This window comes from Balaenoptera ricei, chromosome 17 (assembly GCF_028023285.1).
Source record: "Balaenoptera ricei isolate mBalRic1 chromosome 17, mBalRic1.hap2, whole genome shotgun sequence".
Taxonomy (NCBI): Eukaryota; Metazoa; Chordata; class Mammalia; order Artiodactyla; family Balaenopteridae; genus Balaenoptera; species Balaenoptera ricei.
In genome coordinates, this window is record NC_082655.1 from 2667381 (window position 1) to 2687915 (window position 20535).

At 49.6% G+C, this 20535-nt stretch overlaps 2 protein-coding genes across 5 annotated transcripts in view; one reads left to right on the forward strand and one right to left on the reverse strand.

The window, feature by feature from the left end:
* SLC45A4 (solute carrier family 45 member 4) overlaps window positions 1-13124 on the forward strand; it is a 104785-nt gene extending 91661 nt beyond the window's left edge. The window contains exon 8 of the mRNA XM_059902334.1: window positions 12742-13124. Within this exon, the coding sequence (XP_059758317.1) occupies window positions 12742-12753 (12 nt within the window). The 3' untranslated portion in view covers window positions 12754-13124. The remainder of the gene's footprint in view (window positions 1-12741) is intronic.
* The window catches only part of DENND3 (DENN domain containing 3), a 61382-nt gene that overhangs the window by 2219 nt on the left and 38628 nt on the right, over window positions 1-20535 (reverse strand). For 3 of the 4 annotated variants that reach the window (XM_059902326.1, XM_059902325.1, XM_059902324.1), the window contains exons 14-20: window positions 19938-20197; window positions 18634-18804; window positions 17153-17282; window positions 14531-14638; window positions 11760-11899; window positions 8508-8668; window positions 7106-7239 (exon numbers count right to left, since the gene is read on the reverse strand). In XM_059902326.1, the coding sequence (XP_059758309.1) occupies window positions 7106-7239; window positions 8508-8668; window positions 11760-11899; window positions 14531-14638; window positions 17153-17282; window positions 18634-18804; window positions 19938-20197 (1104 nt within the window). Of the gene's footprint in view, window positions 1-1179; window positions 1265-7105; window positions 7240-8507; window positions 8669-11759; window positions 11900-14530; window positions 14639-17152; window positions 17283-18633; window positions 18805-19937; window positions 20198-20535 lie in introns of those variants that run through there. The other variant, XM_059902328.1, reaches the window with a different exon arrangement.

Sequence of the window (20535 nt, forward strand, 5' to 3'; positions counted from 1 at the left end):
AAGCGCCGTGAGGGCTGCAGTGTGACCGGCAGTGTGACCGGCGGGGCCACGGCTCCTGTACCACGTCTGACCGTGGTGTTGGCATCTGTAACTAGCTGCCCCGTGGCGCCTTCGCCTTTTCTCGTGGGGACACTCAGACCATTAGCCCCATTTTTACCGACGAGGAAACGGCTGGAGTCCAGCGCCCTCTCCTGAGGCTTTCGGAACCCTTCCTGCCACGGTTGTTTGGCATTTCCTATCACTTGAGGCCACGGCGTCTGCTACCCCTGGCGGTGAGGATCAGAACTCTAGGTGACAGTGCCCCGCCATGGGATACATCTCTCTGTTTAAGCTCCTCTCTGTCTCTTTCTATTACTCACTCCAGCAAACCAAGAGTTTCCACATCATGAGAGCTACAGGTCATCAAAATTAGTACAGCAGGGAGGAGGTGAGATCAAGGCTACAGGGGAGACGGGGTCAGGTTCAAGGAAAGGTGAAGAGCTGCAGGGCTGTCCTCTCCTGGCTCTTATTGCCTGCGTCCTCCACCTCCCGCCCTGTGCTGAGGCCACCAGGACAGGAGGACACAGCCCTGCCCTCAGGCAGTGCCATCTGGCTCCAGAGGGAGGGGGTACAAGTCCCCAAGGTGGGCTCTGGCTTCCTGTCATGGTGGGTGGACTCCAGGTCCACAGAGAAATGACCCCTCTGTCCTTGGCTGCCCTCAGGACTTGGAAGCTCAGCTGGGTTCTCAGTCACAGGTGGCGAGAGCCCGCCCATACCTCTCTTTCCTGCCTGAGACCTAATAAGCAAACCCCAGCATCCCTCCTTTTATCCCGAGATGCCGCTATCCACTTGGACTAATTAACAGGGCCCCTAGGATGCCGCTGCCTGTTAGCAAGACCTGGGTGGCAGGAAGTCCTGCCAAGAGGTGCTAATGCCCCCGGGGGCATGCCGACGAGCACGCTCACTGCCCCCTGGCAACACTGCACAGGGCGGAGTTCACAGCGACCCCGCCTGTGCGAGCACGTAAGGGACCTGCTGCACACGGAGCAAGGGGTGGGGGCGACAGATGTGGGTGAGACCGATCACTGCCCTCGAGGTGGGCCAGGTACCCAAAGGGAAGGCGCCCCTGCCGTGGGCGGTGGAAGGGAGGAGGACCTGGGGAGAGCTTTGTCCACGAGATCCGGGGAAGCGGTCCTCTGGGGTAACTGTCACCAACCCTCACACTCACGGACGCTCCAAGGCCCACTTTCTGCCTCTCGCATCTCCCAGCCGTCAGCGTGCTCTCCTGTGGGAGGGATGGTATTTCCATCTCACTTTTCAGATGAAGAAACAGAGACTCCAAGAGTGCAGGGGACCAGCCCAAAGTGACCAGTCATCGGTGACAACGCCTGGATTTGAACCTGAATGCACACGGAGGCTGCAGCCTGAACCACAGGCGTGCCGGCAACGTCACAGAGCAGACCTCCGACCACAGGGATCAGGAACGGGGTCCGCTCCCTCCCAGAAATGTCAGGCCTGGGGGAGGGGCAGCGCTGCAGTAAAGGCAGCTTCCATCCAGACGTAGGGAAGGCACGCAGGGTCTGAAATACTGGGACGGAAGTAGAAAGGGAAGCCGGGGACCCTCAGGCTCACCTCGCCAAGGGCCTGGGGAGGAGTCAGAGGCGTCGCCTGTCCCCCACCACACACACCCTCAGGCCACACCTCAGTGCCCACGGACCACAGCTGATGAGTGACCAAGGCTTTAGCTGTTATCCTTGTTTAGATAAAGACTTGGAACAACACTTCACAGCAAACACTCTCTTTTACCCAAAGAAGCCCTGCTTTCCTCTTGTCCTTTTCTCATTGTTGTTAAATAGGAAAACTACTTACTGTACTTGTTAAGTTGAAAAATAAGAGGGATTCCATCCTGAAAACAAGGTTATCCGTCCTCATTCTAATCTGTTATGTCTCTCACTATATTTAACAGGCAACTTTTGGTCCAAAATGCATCCATGGATGGACACACACACATCTGACAGTCACTGGAGATCAACCAAAGCTGAGGGATACGGTCTTTGAAAGAAAAGAAAGAAACTCAGTGAGCTGCACAGTTACCTGGGTTTCCTCTGAGGGGACTTCCCGGCTCTCTGTGGGGCACTGAGGGATAAAAATTCTAGCAGTACGTAGCAGGCCATCTTGGTTGAGGGTATAGTTTGGGGCTGCTGCTGCCAATGTGGCTGGAAATAGAGGGGGGATATCCCCCAAATGAGGGATCCCCAAAATGCATGTATAAATTCTCCTCATATCCTTAAGGGGCTGACTCCTAAACTGTGTATAAACAGCAGAACTGGAACATTCAAGACCTGAAAAGAGATTTCACAGCTCCCCAGGGCTACAGAGATAAGAGTTCAAAGTTCTAGCTCATTCCTGTAGGAAAGGCTTGGTATATACCTTGGGCATTCCTCGAAACCCTAAAAGGGCCATGCTGTAAGAACAAAGACCACATACCAGGACTAAGGTCAAAACTGAAATATACTCACCCTAGAAAAGCCTAAAACCAACCCTCTCCACAGGATCAAGGTGATCTGCCAGTAATTTAATGACCTTCTAGAACAAGACTTAAGGATATAGTCCAGAGTCTCCTCAGCGTGTCATTAACAATATCCAGGATGCAGTGAAAAGTACTACACATGTGAAGCTTGAAGATGCGACTAAAATCAACAGGAAACACAGTAGACAGAAGCAGACCCACAGATGAGCCAGTATGCAGCAGACAAGGACTTCAGACCAACAATTACAGGTATGTTTTAAAACTCAGAGAAAGATATGGAGAGGATGAGTGAAGAATATAGGATTTAGGAGAGAAAATCAAAGTTCTTTATAAAATAAATGGAAGTTCTAGAACTAAAATGAAAATTTGCTGGATAGGTCTAACTGCAGACAGGACACAGAAGAAGAAAGGTTCGGGTCTTAGCCAGACTAAAGCACACAAGAAAAAGAAGGAAAAAATTATAGCAGTTCCTGAGACCTGTGGGACATTATCAGATGGTCTAACTAATATATAATTATATATAAATTATAATATATATATTACTAATATATAATCAGAATCCCAGAAGACACGGAGAGAGAGAATGGGCAAGAGAAATATTGGAAGAGGTAATGGTTAAGTTTTCCCCAAATTCAAGAGAGTAAACTGCAAGCAAGATAAACACAAAGCTCTTCACACCCAAGCACACTGTAGTCCAACTCATGCAAACCAGAGACAGAATCTTAAAAGCAGCTACAGAAACCACATTATATTCAGCAGAACAGTGGGAATGACGGCAGACCTCCCATCAGGAACAAGCTAAGCTGCAAGACAATGGAATGATATTTCTAATGTGCTGGGAAAAAAATAAAAACTATCAGCCTAGAATCTGTTTACGACAGACTCATATGATAAGAAATACTACAGGAAATTCTTAAGGCTAAGGAGCAATGATGCAAGATGGAAACCTGGATTTTAAGAAGGAGTGAAGCTCAACCAGAAATGGTAAATATATGGGCAAAAATAATTTTTTCCTTAATTTCTTTGAAAGACCATTGAGTACTTAGGCAAAATTTTTTAAAATAGGTTTATCACAATCATAGAAATAAAACACTGCATTTAACAACAATACGAAAGGGAGAGAAAGAGGTAAATGGAATTAATTTTACTGCTGTGCTCTGTGTCCATTATACATGAAGTGGTGTGTAACAGTTATTTAAAGCAGATTGTGAGAAGGTAAGGTTGCAGGTTGCACATTGAAATCCTTAAAGCAACCACTAAAAAGTGGAACAAAAAACACAGAGCTAGGGACTTCCCGGGCAGCCCAGTGGTTAAAACTCCACACTTCCACTGCAGGGGGTGTGGGTTCGATCCCTGGTTGGGGAACCAAGATCCCACATGCTGCGTGGCACGGCCCCCTTCCCCCCCCAAAAAAAACCAAACATAGAGCTAAAAAGACAATAAAGAAGATGAACTTGAATTTAAGAGCAGTCTAAAAGGAGGCAGGAAAGGAGGAACAAAAGAAAAAAGTACAGATGTGAAAAATGGAAAAAAAAAATAAGCAGGGTACACTCAACCATGTGATTAATCGCCTTGAAAGTGAGTAGACTGATCGGCACAGGATATGAATAGACATTTCTCTGAAGAAGACACAGAGATGGCAAGTAGTCCATGAAAAGATGCTCTACGTCATTAGCCATCGGGGAAATGCAACCAGAGCCACAATGAGATGCCACTTCATGCCCACTAGGATGATTACGATTAAAAAAAATAGATACTAACAAGTTCTGCTGAGGATGGGGAGGAACTGGAAGCCTCATGTACATACCGCTGGTGGGGATATAAAACGGTGTGGCAGCTTTGGAAAAGAATGACAGGAGAGCCAATAACCAAGCTGTAGCATTCACGCAATAAAAAGAATGAGCTATTGCTACTCAAACACTGTGGATGAATCCTAAAAACATCATGTTGCCTGAACTGAGCCAGATGAAAAGAACACATGCTGTAGAGCCCATTTATAGAAAGCTCAGGAACAAGCAAAACCAATCCATAACAGAATTCAGAAGTTGTTTCCCTCGTGTGGGGGCCACCTGGAAAGGGGCACAGAGGGACCAGTAGCGGTGATGGAAATGTTCTGTGTCTTGATTGTCGGGTGGTTATGTGGTGTATGCTTTCGTCAAGACACAACAAACTGAACAGTACAGTACAGGCACAAAAACAGAAATGTAGATCAATGGAACAGGATAGAGACGCCAGAGATAAACCCACGCACCTACGGTCACCTAATCTATGACAGGGGAGGCAAGAATATACAATGGAGGAAAGCCAGTCTCTTCAATAAGTGGTGCTGGGAAAACTGGACAGCTACATGTAAATCAATGAAATTAGAACATTTTCTAACACCATACACAAAAATAAACTCAAAATGGATTAAGGACCTAAATGTAAGGCCGGACACTTTTTATAAAACTTTCAGAGGAAAACACAGGCAGAACACTCTTTGACATAAACTGCAGCAAGATCTTTTTTGACCCACCTCCTAGAGTAATGAAAATTAAAAAAAATAAACAAATGGGATCTAATGAAACTTAAAAGCTTTAGCACAGCAAAGGAAACCATAAACAAAAAAGACAACCCTCAGAATGGGAGAAAATATTTGCAAACGAAGCAACCGAGAAGGGATTAATTTCCAAAATATACAAACAACTCATGCAGCTCAATATCAAAAAAACCAAATAACCCAATCAAAAAATGGGCAGAAGATCTAAATAGACATTCCTCCAAAGAAGACATACAGATGGCCAAAAAACACATGAAAGACGCTCAGCATCACTCATTGTTAGAGAAATGCAAATCAAAACTACAATGAAGTATCACCTCACACCACTAAGAATGGCCATCATCAAAAGATCGACAGGGCTTCCCTGGTGGCGCAGTGGTTAAGAATCTGCCTGCCAATGCAGGGGACACAGGTTCGAGCCCTGGCCCAGGAAGATCCCACATGCTGCGGAGCAACTAAGCCTGTGCGCCACAACTACTGAGCCTGTGCTCTAGAGCCTGTGAGCCACAACTACTGAGCCCTCATGCCGCAACTACTGAAGCCTGCGCACCTAGAGCCCAGGCTCCACAACAAGAGAAGCCACCGCAGTGAGAAGCAGCCCGCGCACCCCAACGAAGAGTAGCCCCCGCTCAGCAACGAAGACCCAACACAGCCAAAAATAAATAAGTAAATTAATTAATTTTTAAAAATCTACAAACAATAAATGCTGGAGAGGGTGTGGAGAAAAGGGAACCCTCCTATACTGTTGGTGGGAATGTAAATTGATACAACCACTATGAAGAACAGTATGGAGGTTCCTTAAAAAACTAAAAATACAACTGCCATATGACACAGCAATCCCACTCCTGGGCATATACCCAGAGAAAACCATAATTTGAAACAAGATACATGCACCCCAATGTTCACTGCAGCACTATTTCCAATAGCCAGGACATGGAAGCAACCTAAATGTCCATCAGCAGAGGAATGGATAAAGAAGATGTGGTACATATATACAATGGAGTATTACTCAGCCATAAAAAAACAAAATGATGCCATTTGCAGCAATATGGATAGACCTAGAGATTGTCATACTGAGTAAGTCCGAAAGAGAAAGACAAATACCATATGGTATCACTTACGTGTGGAATCTAAAAGAAAAGGTACAAATGAACTTATTTACAAAACAGAAGTAGAGTCACAGATGTAGAAAACAAGCTTATGGTTACCAGGGGATAAGGGGGGGGAGGGATAAATTGGGAGATGGGATTGACATATACACACTACTATATATAAAATAGATAACTAATAAGAACCTACTGTATAGCACAGGGAACTCTACTCAGTACTCTGTAATGGCCTATATGGGAAAAGAATCTAAAAAAAAAAAAAGTGGATATATATATATATATATATAACTGATTCATTTGCTGTAACCTGAAATTAACACAACACTATAAATCAACTATACTCCAATAAAACTTTAAAAAAACCACAACAAACTGTACATACATTTTGTGCATCTCATCATACGTAAAACATGCTTCAATTTAAAAAAAGTGTTCACGGCCATCACCCGTGTTACCTGGCACACACCAGGGAAGACTTCAAAGTGCAGGCAACCTCTGCGGTAATGCTCAGAAAATGCAGAACCCACGCCACCAGGCACAGCGTCTGCACCTCCCCGTCACACCCCAAAGTGCCCCCCTCAGACCCATAGACGTCCCCGCCCGAGGTCTGTGCTGGGAGGGGCAGAGGGGAGCACACAGCGTGGCTGGGGAGACGTGACCCGCACGCAAACAACTGGGCCACAGAGGGCTGCCGGGAGGAGTGGCAATGGCCCCCCCGGGCACAGCGAGAGCAGAGACGAGGAGCAGAGGGGAGGCCGCACAGGGAGTAGCGGCCCCGGGGATGTAACAAACTCAGGAGGGATGTGGGGAGCCGGGTGCATCAGGAAGGAACCAGGGTTTCACAGTCAAAGTTGGAAACGCGTGTGGCAGAGGAAAGGGGCGTTGGCTTCCCTGCCGTTGCCTTTTCCTGGCTTAGCCAGGAGCCAAGGGCAGGGACCAGGCACTTACAGCACCAGAGGCGGCCGCCGTGCAGTCTGATGGCCGAGAGCCCGTCGCCCGGCAGCTGGAACCTGCTGGTCACCCGCAGGGAGCTCGCGTTCCAGGCCAGGACTGTCCCGTCCGCGCTGCACGAGTACACAGTGCTGCGGGGAGAACACGCGTGCAGGCGCTTATCTGTGGCCCTGAGAACACCGTGTGCCTTTTCAAGTTCCCACCAGGTAAAGCATCCACAACACGGCCAGTGAGAGACGCCAGCGCCGTCAGGGTGGCGGGTTTCTGAGCGCCCCCCCCGCCCACCCCGGCACCTCCAACACGGCTACTGGCTCCGCCAGGAATTGTGAACAGAACCGTAAAGGACTGTTAACTAAAATCCACCCCTCCCGCCAGGGGCCCGGAATGGCACACGCCCCCTCCAAGCTCAAGTCCAAGGATCAGCGTCAGTGACTGGCGGCTGCGGGGAGGTGGGCTCAGCTAGCGCCGTGCACGGCCCTTCCACCACCTGATGGTGTGTCATCTTCACGTGAGGGCCTAAGCCCACCCGCCTGAGGACAGGCGGCACCCCTGAAACTCGGGGCACAAGGGGATGAGGGTGGCACAGAGGGAAGCGGCAGAAAAGCTTAGGAGCCGTGGCCACCTGCGCCCAGGGCTGGGGCTGCCCGTTCAGGGTGGGTGACCTCAGCATACCTCCCACACCCACTGAGCCCCGCTTCCTCACAGAGGGGAACGGGGACCCCGCCTCGTTCTCATGTCTCCCCTGGGCACCTGCTGTGTCCAGGCCCTGCCCCAAGCACGGGACACGGCAGAGAGCAGGACAGACACGGGGCTGCCCTTGGGGGGCTGGCATTCTTAACGTGCTAAAGCCGGTGAAGGATGAGGTAAATACATCTTACAGGTTGAACTGTGTCCCCCAAAAAAGATATGTTGGCATCCTAGCCCCCCAGCACCTCAAAATGCCACCTTATTTGGCAGTAGGGCCTTTACAGAAGTAGTTAAATGCCGCTAATAGTGTGGACCCCCATCCAACATTGACCGGTGTCCTCATAAGGGGACATTTGGACACAGGCACACAGGGGATTCCGTGAGAAGACACGGGATTAGGGTGATGCGTCTACAGGCCCAGGATGGCAGGCAAACACCAGAGCCAAAGAACAGGCAAGGAAGGCTGGGTGCCAGCTGCTACAAGCACCCCACGCATGCTGGACTCGGTCTCCAGCAGAGGCCGCTTCTCTGCACCCATGATGACCCCACCACACAGGAATGTCCCCGACTCACCTTCCAGACCCGCTTCGCTCCCCCTGCCCAGCCCGGGCCCTGCAGGCCATGGCCCACGGCCATGGGAACCCTTCCCTCTGGGACCCCTGACCCACGCAAGAGCCAGATGGCCCCTCCTCCCAGGGGAGCCTGGCCGGACCTGGGTGCCTGCGCTCGGTCCTGCACGACCAGACCCGTGACGCTGGAGCGGTGGTCCGTGAGCTGCTTGTTGCAGGACATGCTGTGGACGTTGATGATGTAGATGACCGAGTCCTCCGAGCCGACCCACACCTGGCTTTGCTCCGCCATCACCATGCAGTTCTGAGGGGGCCGAGGAGAGAGCAGGAGAGCAGTCAGTTCCCCGTGTTCCCGGCAGTCGGTTCTGTCCTGTACACTCACAGCCAGGCTGAGCCGCCACTCAGGGACCGACAGGCTTAGGGTCCTGCCGGCCTCTGGTCACGCTCCTGTCATTCGATCAACACATCATCTTGCTGTGTGTTCCTGTTTAAGGATGCCTCTGACCCTTGAACGACACAGGTTTGAACTGCATGGGTCCACATCTCTGTAAAGCACATTCCAGCCTCTGGCACCTCAGCTCTATACTAGGGCACCATGTTAAACAGCAAAATCATGATAAAAAGCACAAAAATGCGAAGAACATGGCACTAAATAGGCCGTGAAAAGGACACCTGTCTACGGTTTGAGCTGAACCAAGAAGGCAGAGTCGCCTTGCTTGACCTCGGCTGGGAACATGCACACAGCTCCCATTTCTCCCTCCTCTGTAGACGTGCATGTCTGTGGAGAACCATGAAAGCGCCGTAAGTTTCTGCTCTGGAGCTACAAATAAATTTTAGCGCGTAGCTAAGTTTGCAAATATGGAACCTGCAAATAATGAGGACAGACTGTATATTAGCAACAAACAAAATGCCAGTGCTCTTGCAGCTAAGAGAGCGCTCTCGGGGATTCCAGCTTATCAAGGTCAATGCCAGTGACTATCTTTAGACTTTCTGAAATTAGAAATTAAGGACTAAAACACTGAAGAGTTATAAAAGCCACATAAACGTGTGAAACGCAAATGTGTCTGCCTGTACATCTCAACCAACCCGATCGCATCCCTAAAAAAGTGTTCCCTAAACGTTTCCTGAGCGGTGTCCGACTTTATCCATGACACGGGCAACATTTTACTGGTAACCGAACAAGGGTCTCAGATTGTCAGATCCAAGCAGATTTCAAAGAGCACAGTTACATCACCGTGGAGGGGCTGAGGCTAGATCTAATCCTGTATAATCAGTACCGCTGGTGCTTACTGTTTGTTACTTATCTTCGTCAGAAGAAAGAGCTCATAAAAAGTGATAGCTTTAATTTTACCAACAAACATTCTTATAAGTTAGAAAAAGATGCTACCTTGCTAATTTCAGAATTAATCATTTAAAAAAGCCCTTTCTTTTGAGGCATCTACCTGAGAATTGTTGTAACATTTTAGTAAAATGTCTTTCTTTAGTGGCCCAAAGATATCTTAGATAAACCACTTGGAACTTCAAATTTCAGAGGAGGCAGCATTTTCTAGAGATAATTGCCCCAGTTTCTGTCTTGTTGAAACAGTACAAAATATCCCTGTGAAATCAGTGGGAAGATATTTTCACATAATTGGATAACTTTCTGCTTTAATTAAATGCTACCTGGCCTAACTGGGGAGCAGTAGAGATTGATACAAAATGCAGCCATATGATTTTATTTTCACAAGGATTTTAAAAGTTATTCTATTATTAAACAGTCTTTGAAATGCTTGTAACTAAGAATCAACAGAAAAAAAATTAAATTTTAGAATAAGAGTGAAGTCCTTAATTTCTCCTCCTTGTTTTTCATTTCATCTAAAGCGTTATTAGACTTTTGTACATATTTTACTTTCATGTGTCCTGGATCCCGTTCCTTTATCACCTGAGGCTCATTATTTGAATGCGGGGGAAAATGGTTTAGCAACTTCTTTAGAATGATCCCGCACCCTCTTGGCAACATACATTTGAATTCACAGTATTTCTGTTTCACCCCAGTTTTGAAAGCATAGATTGTCACATTATCTTCAGATGGTGGAACGTGGCCATCAAAGTTGATGATACCAAGTAATGAGGAACAGTTAGGTACGTAAACTTCACTACACCGTGCCTTTTACATTAAACGTGAAAAAAGAAGTTTTGTGTTAAAGGAGTTGGCCTGAGGGTTTTCCTAGCAAGAACCCCTTGGGACAACGGCTTCTTTTGTGCCCTCAGAGGGTCTTGAACAGGATGAAGCCCACCAAGGAGTAGGTGTGACAGCATTTTGAACAGTAGGGTGGTATTGCCAAAGATACCTGGAGTGCCGAGTTAAAAGGCAGCCCCACTGGAAAGGAGCCACTGATCGCCCCTCAGCTGGAAACACGAATTCACACGACCCGTTCCAGGCGTGGAGGCCCTGGGGCACATGGCTGACATCACGTAGTACAGAAATAAGAAATGATTTTCAAAGGGCTGTGCAAGGCCTTGAGAAGTCTCCAAAAACCAGGGGGCTGATCCTGGTGGCACTGAGGGCTACAGACCTAAAACTTGACCTCGGGTTTGTAGGGGTGGGGTGAGGTTGTGTTTGCATGAATATAACTTTTTTTTAAAATTTATTTTATTTATTTATTTTTGGCTATGTTGGGTCTTCGTTGTGGTGCACGGGCTTCTCATTGCAGTGGCTTCTCTTGTTGAGGAGCACGGGCTCTAAGCGTGCGTGGGCTTCAGTAGTTGTGGCACGCAGGCTCAGTAGTTGTGGCTTGCGGGCTCTAGAGCGCAGGCTCAGTAGTTGTGGCGCACGGGCTTAGTTGCTCCGTGGCATGTGGGATCTTCCAGGACCAGGGCTTGAACCCGTGTCCCCTGCATTGGCAGGCAGATTCTTAACCCCTGGGCCACCAGGGAAGTCCCTTAACTTTCTTTTAATTAAATAAAGTTGACTAGGCTATCAGTCTAAAAGCTCAAAGAATTGAGGTTTCTCAACCACGAAATAACTATAATATCATGCAGATTTGACTTAAATGGTTCTTAGTTTTCAAACCCAAATGTGTTAAAATGATTCTAGTGTCTGCTTTCGGTGACTGACAATGTAAATGTGAGACTACCACACTGCCCTTTCCATGACTGAAATCCTGTTTTAGATTTCAGAGCGGGGGTTGGTTAAAGCCGTTATCTGCTCACTTAAAGAAGAACATTTAAGTGAAGGATGGAACAAGCTTACATTTTAAAACTCGAGATAAAAATCAAAGCCCTCCGACTTGCAGGATTCAGTGACACCGTGGGATTCGTGTGTCCCGCTGCCTATACAGGTGGACGTGTTCAGTTTCCAAAATCACAGGTTAACCCGGAAGCTGACTGAGTACTGTGCGCGTTCGTTCACTCACCAGTTTAGAAGTGCCCACTTTAAAGCAGTGCTGGTGAACCGTCCAGGAGGAAGCATCAAACACGACCACCTTGCCTTCGTTCAGCGCGCACCATAATTTGGGGTGAGCATCCTCAACTTTTTCTGCTGGGTCAAGATGCCCTAAAGAGGAAAGCAACCCGAAATGGTGAAACCCTCTGCTGCATCAGCACGTGGTTCATACACGACTCAGGTCCTGCCCGACCCCTGCTCAGCCCCAGGTGCCACCCTGGGTGCCCAGGATCCAAAGGTGAGCACGGCCCGAGCTTCCGTGCCCCTCGGAGCTTCGAGTCTCGGGGACAAGCTGGCTCCAGCTAGAGAAACACGCAGACAGACGGAGCCCGGGGGTGGCTTCCCTGAGCCAGGATCTGGAGGAGGCTTGAGAATTCACTCGGGGGCAGCATTTCAGGCAGAGGGAAGTGGGCGCAGGCACAGAGGAAGGAGGGAGCCTGTGGGCACGTCCCCGAGGGCAGCTGGGCTCCCGCTGCCTCGCGTCACCGCCAGCGCGAGGCCTGGTCAGTGCTTTCCGTCTTGGCCGTCCTGACGGCGTGAAGACTCTGGTTTTTCAGTTGTGGTTTATTTGCGTTTCCCTGATGCCGATGAGGCTGCTGGCTTTAGCTGGCCGTCTGGATCTCCTCCGTGGTGAGGCGTTTACGTCTCCTGCCCATTTCTGAATCGGGCTGTCTCATTCTCCTTGACTTGTAGCCGTTCTTTAAATATCCCCAACTCGAGCCCCTTGTCGGTCCTCTCGTCTTGTGAACATCCCTTTCCCAGTCTGCAACCGCCACTTTCACTCGTTTGGAAGTTTCTCTTAAAAATCCTTAACTCACCAGTCTGTTCCTTTATGGCTAGTATTTTTTATATGCTATTTGTGAATTTTTTCCTTACCGTAAGGTCATGAATATCTTCTTCTATGTTATCGCCTCCAAGTTTCATTTGTTTATGTTTCTGCCTTTCACGTTTAGACTGTGAAGTGATGGCCGCGTGTGATCTGAGGTGTGGTCGAGCTCCATCTTCTCCACACGGACGCACAACATCCCAACGCCTTCTGTGATGGAGACCGTCTTTCCCCTCCCCTGCTCTGTAGCACCACCTCCGTCATAAGTGCAAGAAGTGTGAATCTGCCAGTCTTTCTGGGGTGTTCATGCCATTGGTCTCCTGGCCCCCCTGGGGGAGATCCTGCCCACTGAGACACAGTCTTCAGTCCCCCAGAGACTGGGATGATCTGAAGCGGGGCTTGGTGCCCGGGGCCTGGCTCCCTTGACTCCCGGAATTCCTGGAGGGGTTGCCACTTCTTGACGGGTGCGTCCTGACCCCAGGCTCGTCCCCCTGACCCCACACGGCTGGCCAAAGCTCTCTCGGCCACTGTTTCCAGTATCGGCAGCCACTGTTTCCAGTACCGGCAGCCACTGCATGGGAAAAGGGGCCCCCCTGTTCTCCTTTGTTTTTTTATACTTTGTCCGGCCCTTCTAGATGTTCTCAGAGGGACGGGAACTAGCCCATGATGACGGGAAACCCAGGGTCTAGTCAGGCTTAATTTAAGGGAAACTAGCGTAGATCTAAGGACAGCTCTCTATTCAGATGCCGTGATGAAAGGTGTCTTGGTCTGTGCTGTCACAGCCGAGTGACATCAACAGAGAGCCTCGACTGGATAAATGAAGTCTCCAGAGGGATGGGCTCGGCCGCTCTCTACTCTCTTTCATCTGAGATCTGTTGCTTTACTGGGTCTTCTGGACGTTCAGGGAAGAGAGAGGCTCTCCTGCCGGGAGGCTGCTTTGCCACAGAAACTCAGTTTGCCCATCGGAAACCGTGTGGAATGGAAGCTCCTGGCTGTGGATCGCTGGACTGCCCCGTGAGGTCACGAACCTCGGAGGGTGAAGGACGGGGGTGCACGGACACCGCCGCCGCTGCCAACTCCTGATGCGGACGGGGCGACACGGGGCGACCGGACTCGAAGGCTCTCTTCTGCCCGGAACTGAGCTCCTTTGTTCCCAACACTATAAACCTTGGAGCAACGCTCTGCTGCAACTCTCTGCAAGTCAGAACTAAGTAAAAGCATTTGGACAGCTGTACGCCTGTGACACAGGGCGGTCTTTGTTTACCCCCAGGCCCGGGCAGCGACCCTGTCTTCTTGCTGTCATCACTCTGACGCAGCTCGTAGGGGCCTTGAAAGTCTGTGGCACCGTCCGACCACTCCAAGCAGGAAGAGCCGTGTTGTCAGACGTGCACGTCAGCATAGGAGGTGCAGCCATCCCATCCCGGTGACAACGGGCTTGATCCGACCAAAGACAGAAGCGCAGCGCCTTTATCCACCGGACGTGAGGATGGCGAGGCCGGACAGGGCTCAGCCCCTCACGGCCCCGCTCCAGCCTCTGAGTCCACAGAGAGGCCGCACCTCATTGCTCAGGGTTCCGCCCTCCAACAGTAGAAAACCACCTGGTCCCCGTCCACCCTCATCCTGCCATTGCCCTTCCACTTCAGCGCTGACCCTGACCACAAGTCTTAAGCTCTCAGATTGTTCCAAACACAGCAGCGACATAAACAACAAGGTCCTACTGTACAGCACAGGGAGCTATAGTCAGTGTCCCGTGATAAACCATAATGGAAAAGAATATGAAAAAGAACGTATATATGTGTATAACTGAATCACTTTGCTGTACGGCAGAAATTAACACAACACTGTAAATCAACTATACGTCAATAAAATTTAAAAGAAAAACAAACAGCAGCGACAAAGCAGGGAATGGTCTTCACCTGGGGTGTAGAGCAGGACATCGATGGCGCGTGGGAAGGTCTCTCCTGCGGAAGGGTTGATCTTGTGCTTCAGGGTTTCTGCGGTCGTCTTCGGAACTGCCATGGGCACTGAAATGCAGACACAGGGGGGATTAGTTCCCCAGACTCGAGGAGACCCACGTTATCCAACAGCCTTGCACATTCTGCTTTCCTTAGGATATTAGCTCTGGGGTAAAACTTCATAATTTGTGAAGATGACGCTCTCTTTAAACTGGACATTAAAGTAAAGCCAAGCGTATCCGGCCAGAGGGCATTTGCCAATGTCTCACATTGCTTTTTGTTTAAACACAGCTCTCGAGCTAAATGATCTGACCTCTGTCCACACTCAACCGTTACGTATGGTCTAGCCAAGAGAAAACTTTATACGTTTCTCCATAAATCTAACCCACGAGTGGTTTCTCACCCTTGTCACATAATGTGGCTGCCGTGGGTGTGTCCTGTGTGCTGTAGGACATTTAGCGGTATCCCTGGCCTCACCCAGTCAACGCCAGGAGCAACCTCCCCACTGCCACACACACACACAAACCACAAATATCTCCAGTCACTGCCAAATGCCCCACCCCAGGGATGGGGTGCAGATTTCAGAAAGTTTCATTTTTAGACCTTCCATCACGAATGGACCGTAAGCTATTAAGCCCAGGATCATGTATGGTTGCCTCATTTCGCTTTACACAAGGGAAAACAGTTCCTGATTGGGAACAAGGGATCAGGGACACTGAACTTGGACCATCCCCCCTTTGCTGTATGGAATTAAGAGTGTCATTTGTTGGGTGCTGCCATGGTAACTTGTGTATGTTATTTCCAGAGGAGTGAGAAGGCTTTTCTGTAAACTCTTGACAAAGATTAGGCATGAGCTTGGAGTGGTTTAAAACAGCTGAGGTGTAGTGTGTATTTGATTTTGTTCCTAATTAAGGGGGGAAAAAAAACCCAGCAATCGATGTCTGGTTCCAGGACTGTTGACGAGAGCGCCTCCAAGTCACTCCAGCAACTGGAGCATCCTGTCTGCTCCCAGAAAGGGGGGTCCTCGGACCAGGAAGCTCCAGGGATCACACAGTTAGTGACAGACACAGCAAAGAGGAAAACGCACCAAGGGGAATCAACACATAACTGAGGCTTGTTTTTCCTAATTCTGGGATGACAGTTTAAACAACAGTGTCTTCCTGGCTGTATATACCCAAGAGGAATAAAACACATGTCCAAACAAAAACTTGTATGTGAATGTTCACAGCAGCACTATTCACGACAGCTAGGAAGTAGAAAAACTCAAATGGTCAATGGAGGACTGGATAAACTGTGCTGTATCCACAGAGCGGAACACATGCAGCCACAAAAGGAATGAAGTAGTGACACCTGCCACTCGGGTGAACCCTGGAGCTACATGAAGGAAGCTAGACACACAGGACACACACCATATGAGTTCACTTAGAGGAAGTGCACAGGCTACGCCAAAATGTGGCAAATCCAGAGACAGAAAGGAGGTTAGTGGTTGCTTAGCAGGTGAGGCTGCTAAATGTATGGGGCTTGTTACTGGGGTGATGAAGATGTTCCAAAACCCACTATGCTGACGACTGTACAACTCTGAATACACTCAAACCAGTAAGGTGTGCACTGTAAAAAGGAAAGGTATGTGAACTATATCTCAATAAAACTGTTACTTTTTAAAAAGTGCATACAGATGGAACTAGATGTCATCTTAAAAACATCCTACAACTTGTTCATCTGTGTTTCATGAATTAGTTTCATGTTGTGGGTTTAATCTAGCACATGTGACTTCCGGCACATAGTAATGTTAATAGCGATAAGTAATCCTCTATTCTCTGCTTCTTTATGCAAAGCACAAGACAGTTGGTTTTAGGAGATCATTTAAAAGTTGAAACAAAATAGAAATAGCTACAATGATGCATAAAGCTATTCTTACCTATTTGCTATTTCCTAGACTTGAAAAAGCTTCTAAAAATAAAAAATTGAGCTTACCACCAACCTCTGTATGGCTTTCAGAATGTGAGAGCCAGATTTAAAGCTACAGGCGGAGATCAGAGAATTGCTATGGGGGGAAACTGACCAAATCAAGAGAAAAAAGAGAGATGGCCATCGGGGGCCTCCACGCGCTCATGCAGTGAGGTCCAGCAGCCAAGAGCAACCGGGCCCAGAGGTCCCTGCAGCTCTGCAGTGGGCGTGTGTCCGACCGCAGACCTCCAGCGACCACGATGGCGATTCCGTGAGTCACTCAACAGCCTTCCACAAATTTCTGCTCTGCTTGAACCAGCCAGCAGCAATTCTGTTGCTGGCAGCTAAGATTCAGGACCGATATCATCCGGTGTAAAGTGGACTCTAATAACCCAGACACTGAAACGATGAGGTGCCTCGATGTGTCCTTAGGAGCAGAGAGCTCCAAGGTGTTATTAAGTGAGAAAAGGAAAGATGCAGAACAACGTGTGATATTCAAAAATGAAAAGTACAGAAGAAAAAAATGTGAGACATTTGGGATTGGTTCTAATTGATAAGACAAAAGTCAACCAGATAGAAATCACTTAAGACATAACTCAAGCCACCATGGCTGCATTGAACACATGCTGATCTTACTTTCGTTCTTCATCTTATCAAAGTAAGATAACTTGGAGGCCGCGTAGATGGCGCAGGGCGACTGCAGTGCACCGACGACGGCGTCCATCAGCAGGGCGTGGGTCAGTGCCTGCTGGACGTACTGGGGGTCCTGTAGGAGGGACAGTCATCTCAGCACAGCGTCACTGAAATCATTTCACTCTAAGACTCTGTCACGTCACATAAAACAACACTTTCAAAGATGTGTGTTTTTCAAAGCCACGTGAAGAGTTTAGATTTGGATTTGATGTCATGTAATCATGTCCCCTTAGCTGAGACAAACACTGGCTGTTTATACCAGGGGTCGGCAAACTTCTGTAAAGGGCCAGGTGCTGAACATTTTAGGGTCTGTGGGCCATGCAATCTCTGCCACGACGACTCAGCTCTGCCGTCAAGGGCAAAGGCAGCCACAGACACTGTAAAGGAGAGGGCGGGATGTGAGCCCGTACGACTTTCCTTACGCGTCTGCCAGCCACGGGCTTTGATGAGCCAGTGTGTGCTAAATAAACCAGTGGGTATAAAACCAAACAGTGAGCCCCAAAGTCACAGAATATTGGAATCTTAGGACCTGGTCCCCGCTTCCTGCTCCAAACAGAAACACTCCTTCTGTTTCCACGACCTTGGGCTCCTCCAGTGACAGAACGTCCATCACAAACGGCAGCTCTCCCACCACTGAACGTACGTTCTTCCTGACGTTTTCCACTGGGTGCCGCCCTCACCTGCATCTCCCTGAGGATCCGTGGGCACACCTCTCTAGAACCTTCTGAACTGCTCCCTCATGGGAGTTCCCTATTCGTACTCTTTGCCCACTTTGTTGTGGGTCTTCCTGTCTCACCTTGCCATTTAGACAAGACAAATATCTCCCCCGCACCGTGTGTCCTCATGTCTTACCCTCCGTCCATGGTACCCTTCATGACTAGGAAGTCTTAATTTGGTGTGATCAAAGCCATCAGTTTGGCCCAAAGTAAATGAAGGTACAGAAGTCCCTAGGATATAAATGTAACCCTATGGAAGGAATCTAACACCTCCCCCCAACCAAAACCCTAATCCTGTGAAGGGGAAAAACGAAGAGCTGCTTAGAGCAGGGTGTGCCCGGACCACCCAGCTCAGACCTGCCAGAGTCCAGCCCCCGACGCTCCCCTCCCTGGGATGTCACCCGGGGCAGGGGGCAGTGCAGAGCGGTCACTCCCACAGTCCACCCACACCACCCTGCCGGCCCTTGCGTTTGCCCCCAGGGCATCCCCCAAGACCCCAGGGCTTTGCACTGGGTCACGTGCACCACAGCATTCTTAATGCCTTCTGATGAGACCTCATCTAATTCAATGGATCCCGTGCCCAGGCCCAGGCCCAGGCCCAGGCCCAGGCCCAGGCCCCAGTCCCCCGTCCCCCCTGGCTTTATGCTGAGCATTATTATAGAGACATGAGCCTTCGGTGAGAATAAAAAGGCAGCCCGGGCCCCAGACCTTGTGGTCGTCGGCCAGCTTCTTCCCAGCCCACATCTCCTTCACCATCAGGTGCCACAGGTCACACTCTGTTTTAAGATTAGCTTCAAAGACTTCTTTCTTGGACACCATTTTGATTTTTAAAGTGGGAATTCTCAGGAGCAGAAAAGCTACTGTGGTGCTTCTGACTTCCTGCAGAGGGAAAAAGAGGCAAGTAAATGAAATGACACCCTCAGGGACCCTGGGGTCAATACGAAATACATTTAGGGGTGGCGGTCTGCACACACTGAGGGGACCCGACAGGCACTGGCTGACATCCCCATGTGAAGGCAGAGTCCTTGGGGCTGGCCTGGGGCTGGGGCTGCCCGGGGGGAGGTCCAGCAGGACTCAAGAAGGCCCTGAAGTACCCGGAGCCTGGTGCCGGGGGTGGGGTGAATAGGGGCTCCTCCAGGTGATCTGTTCTCAGAAACGGGTGACAGGGAGTCAGGGTCACGGGGGTGTCTGGAGCTCAGCGAGCCTTCCTGGTGGGTCTAAGTGTGACCTGTCAGCCACACGTCGACAGAGACACACCAGTGGACTCGTCCACAGCGTTTAAAGGTGCTTCATTCTTTCACCTCCTTAAATCTCTGTCTCTGGACTTCTGGGAGGAAGCCCATCAAAGCAGGCTTGGGGGAAAAACTGAAGGAACCAGTGAGAAGGTGCGTCCACTGGCCCAGCTTTAAGCATGGGCCACAGGGGAGTTCTCATGCCTCTTCTGTCTCTGGGAATATGCAGTAACTGGATTAACACATCTAACACGCCGCTTATAAATTTAGGAAATAAACCTGGGAAAATAAAGGTAAGCCATGAGTCACGATCTCAACCCAGATTCCCTTAGTGGGGAAGATGACATTTAAAGTTGTTATAAAATGAACAGCGTGGGCCAGCCAGGAACCTGAGCAGGAAGCGTGAGATGGAACAGCTCACAGGGGCTGGCCCACGGCCGTTTCTCAGTAAAGCAACTTCTGTGCTTCTCCTACATTGTCGAATCAGGTCAGCGAAAGGACAAGCCCGCGTTGCTTCTTGCTCTTCCCCCAAATACAAGTCAGCTGAATAGAGAATCAGCTGTCGGTGCACTTACTGCTCTGAACACATCACCCACTTCATCTTTTCAGTCCTCACATCACTCCTATTAGGAGGGTGCATCCTTATTCCCACTTTACGGGTGAGCAAACTGAGGCACAAACCGTGAGTGGCTTGTGACGGGCCCACGGCTGGCAGAGCCCGGTGGGCTGCTCCAGCTGCTGCACCTCCCAAGCCCAGGCGGCTTCCAGAGCTGCCCTCACCTCTATGTTTCTGAAGGTGGAAATCTCCACGTAGCCCGGCCTCCCCTCAGTGAGGAGGAACAGGCGCTTCTGGGTCATGGCGATCTTGCCCACACCGCGATTTGTTTTGACGGAGCTTGACAGCTTATACACACACTCGTTTTTGTCCAGCTGTTCCATCACCGAGAAAGGCAGGCTGACCTCTTGGGCCTCTGCTTCTGCCTCCTTCCAGCAGTTGTAGAAATCTTTGAATGTTTCTGGGTCAATCTGTTTCTGGTGTCCTTAGTTTTATAGAGAAAAAAAAAAAAGATTCTTACAGCCACGTACACAGGTGCCTCAAGAATGGTTGCTTTACAATCAGGAAGCAGCACATTACCCGCAGGAGATAGCAGGTGGCGCCAGCACCTAAGTCTACCCGGATGGAAACCACCTGGAAAGCGTGCCCTCCTTCCCCAGCTTCCCCAGGTGCCCAGGTGGGCACTTGATCTGGGCTGAGCCCATTGCCCTCTCCAGCCCCTACCTAACCAGGTAGTCACAGTAACTCCTAGGGCACCAGGTTGGGACACTGGGACAAGGACAAAGTCCTGTGTCACCTCTAGAGCTGGTGGCAGCCATCTTG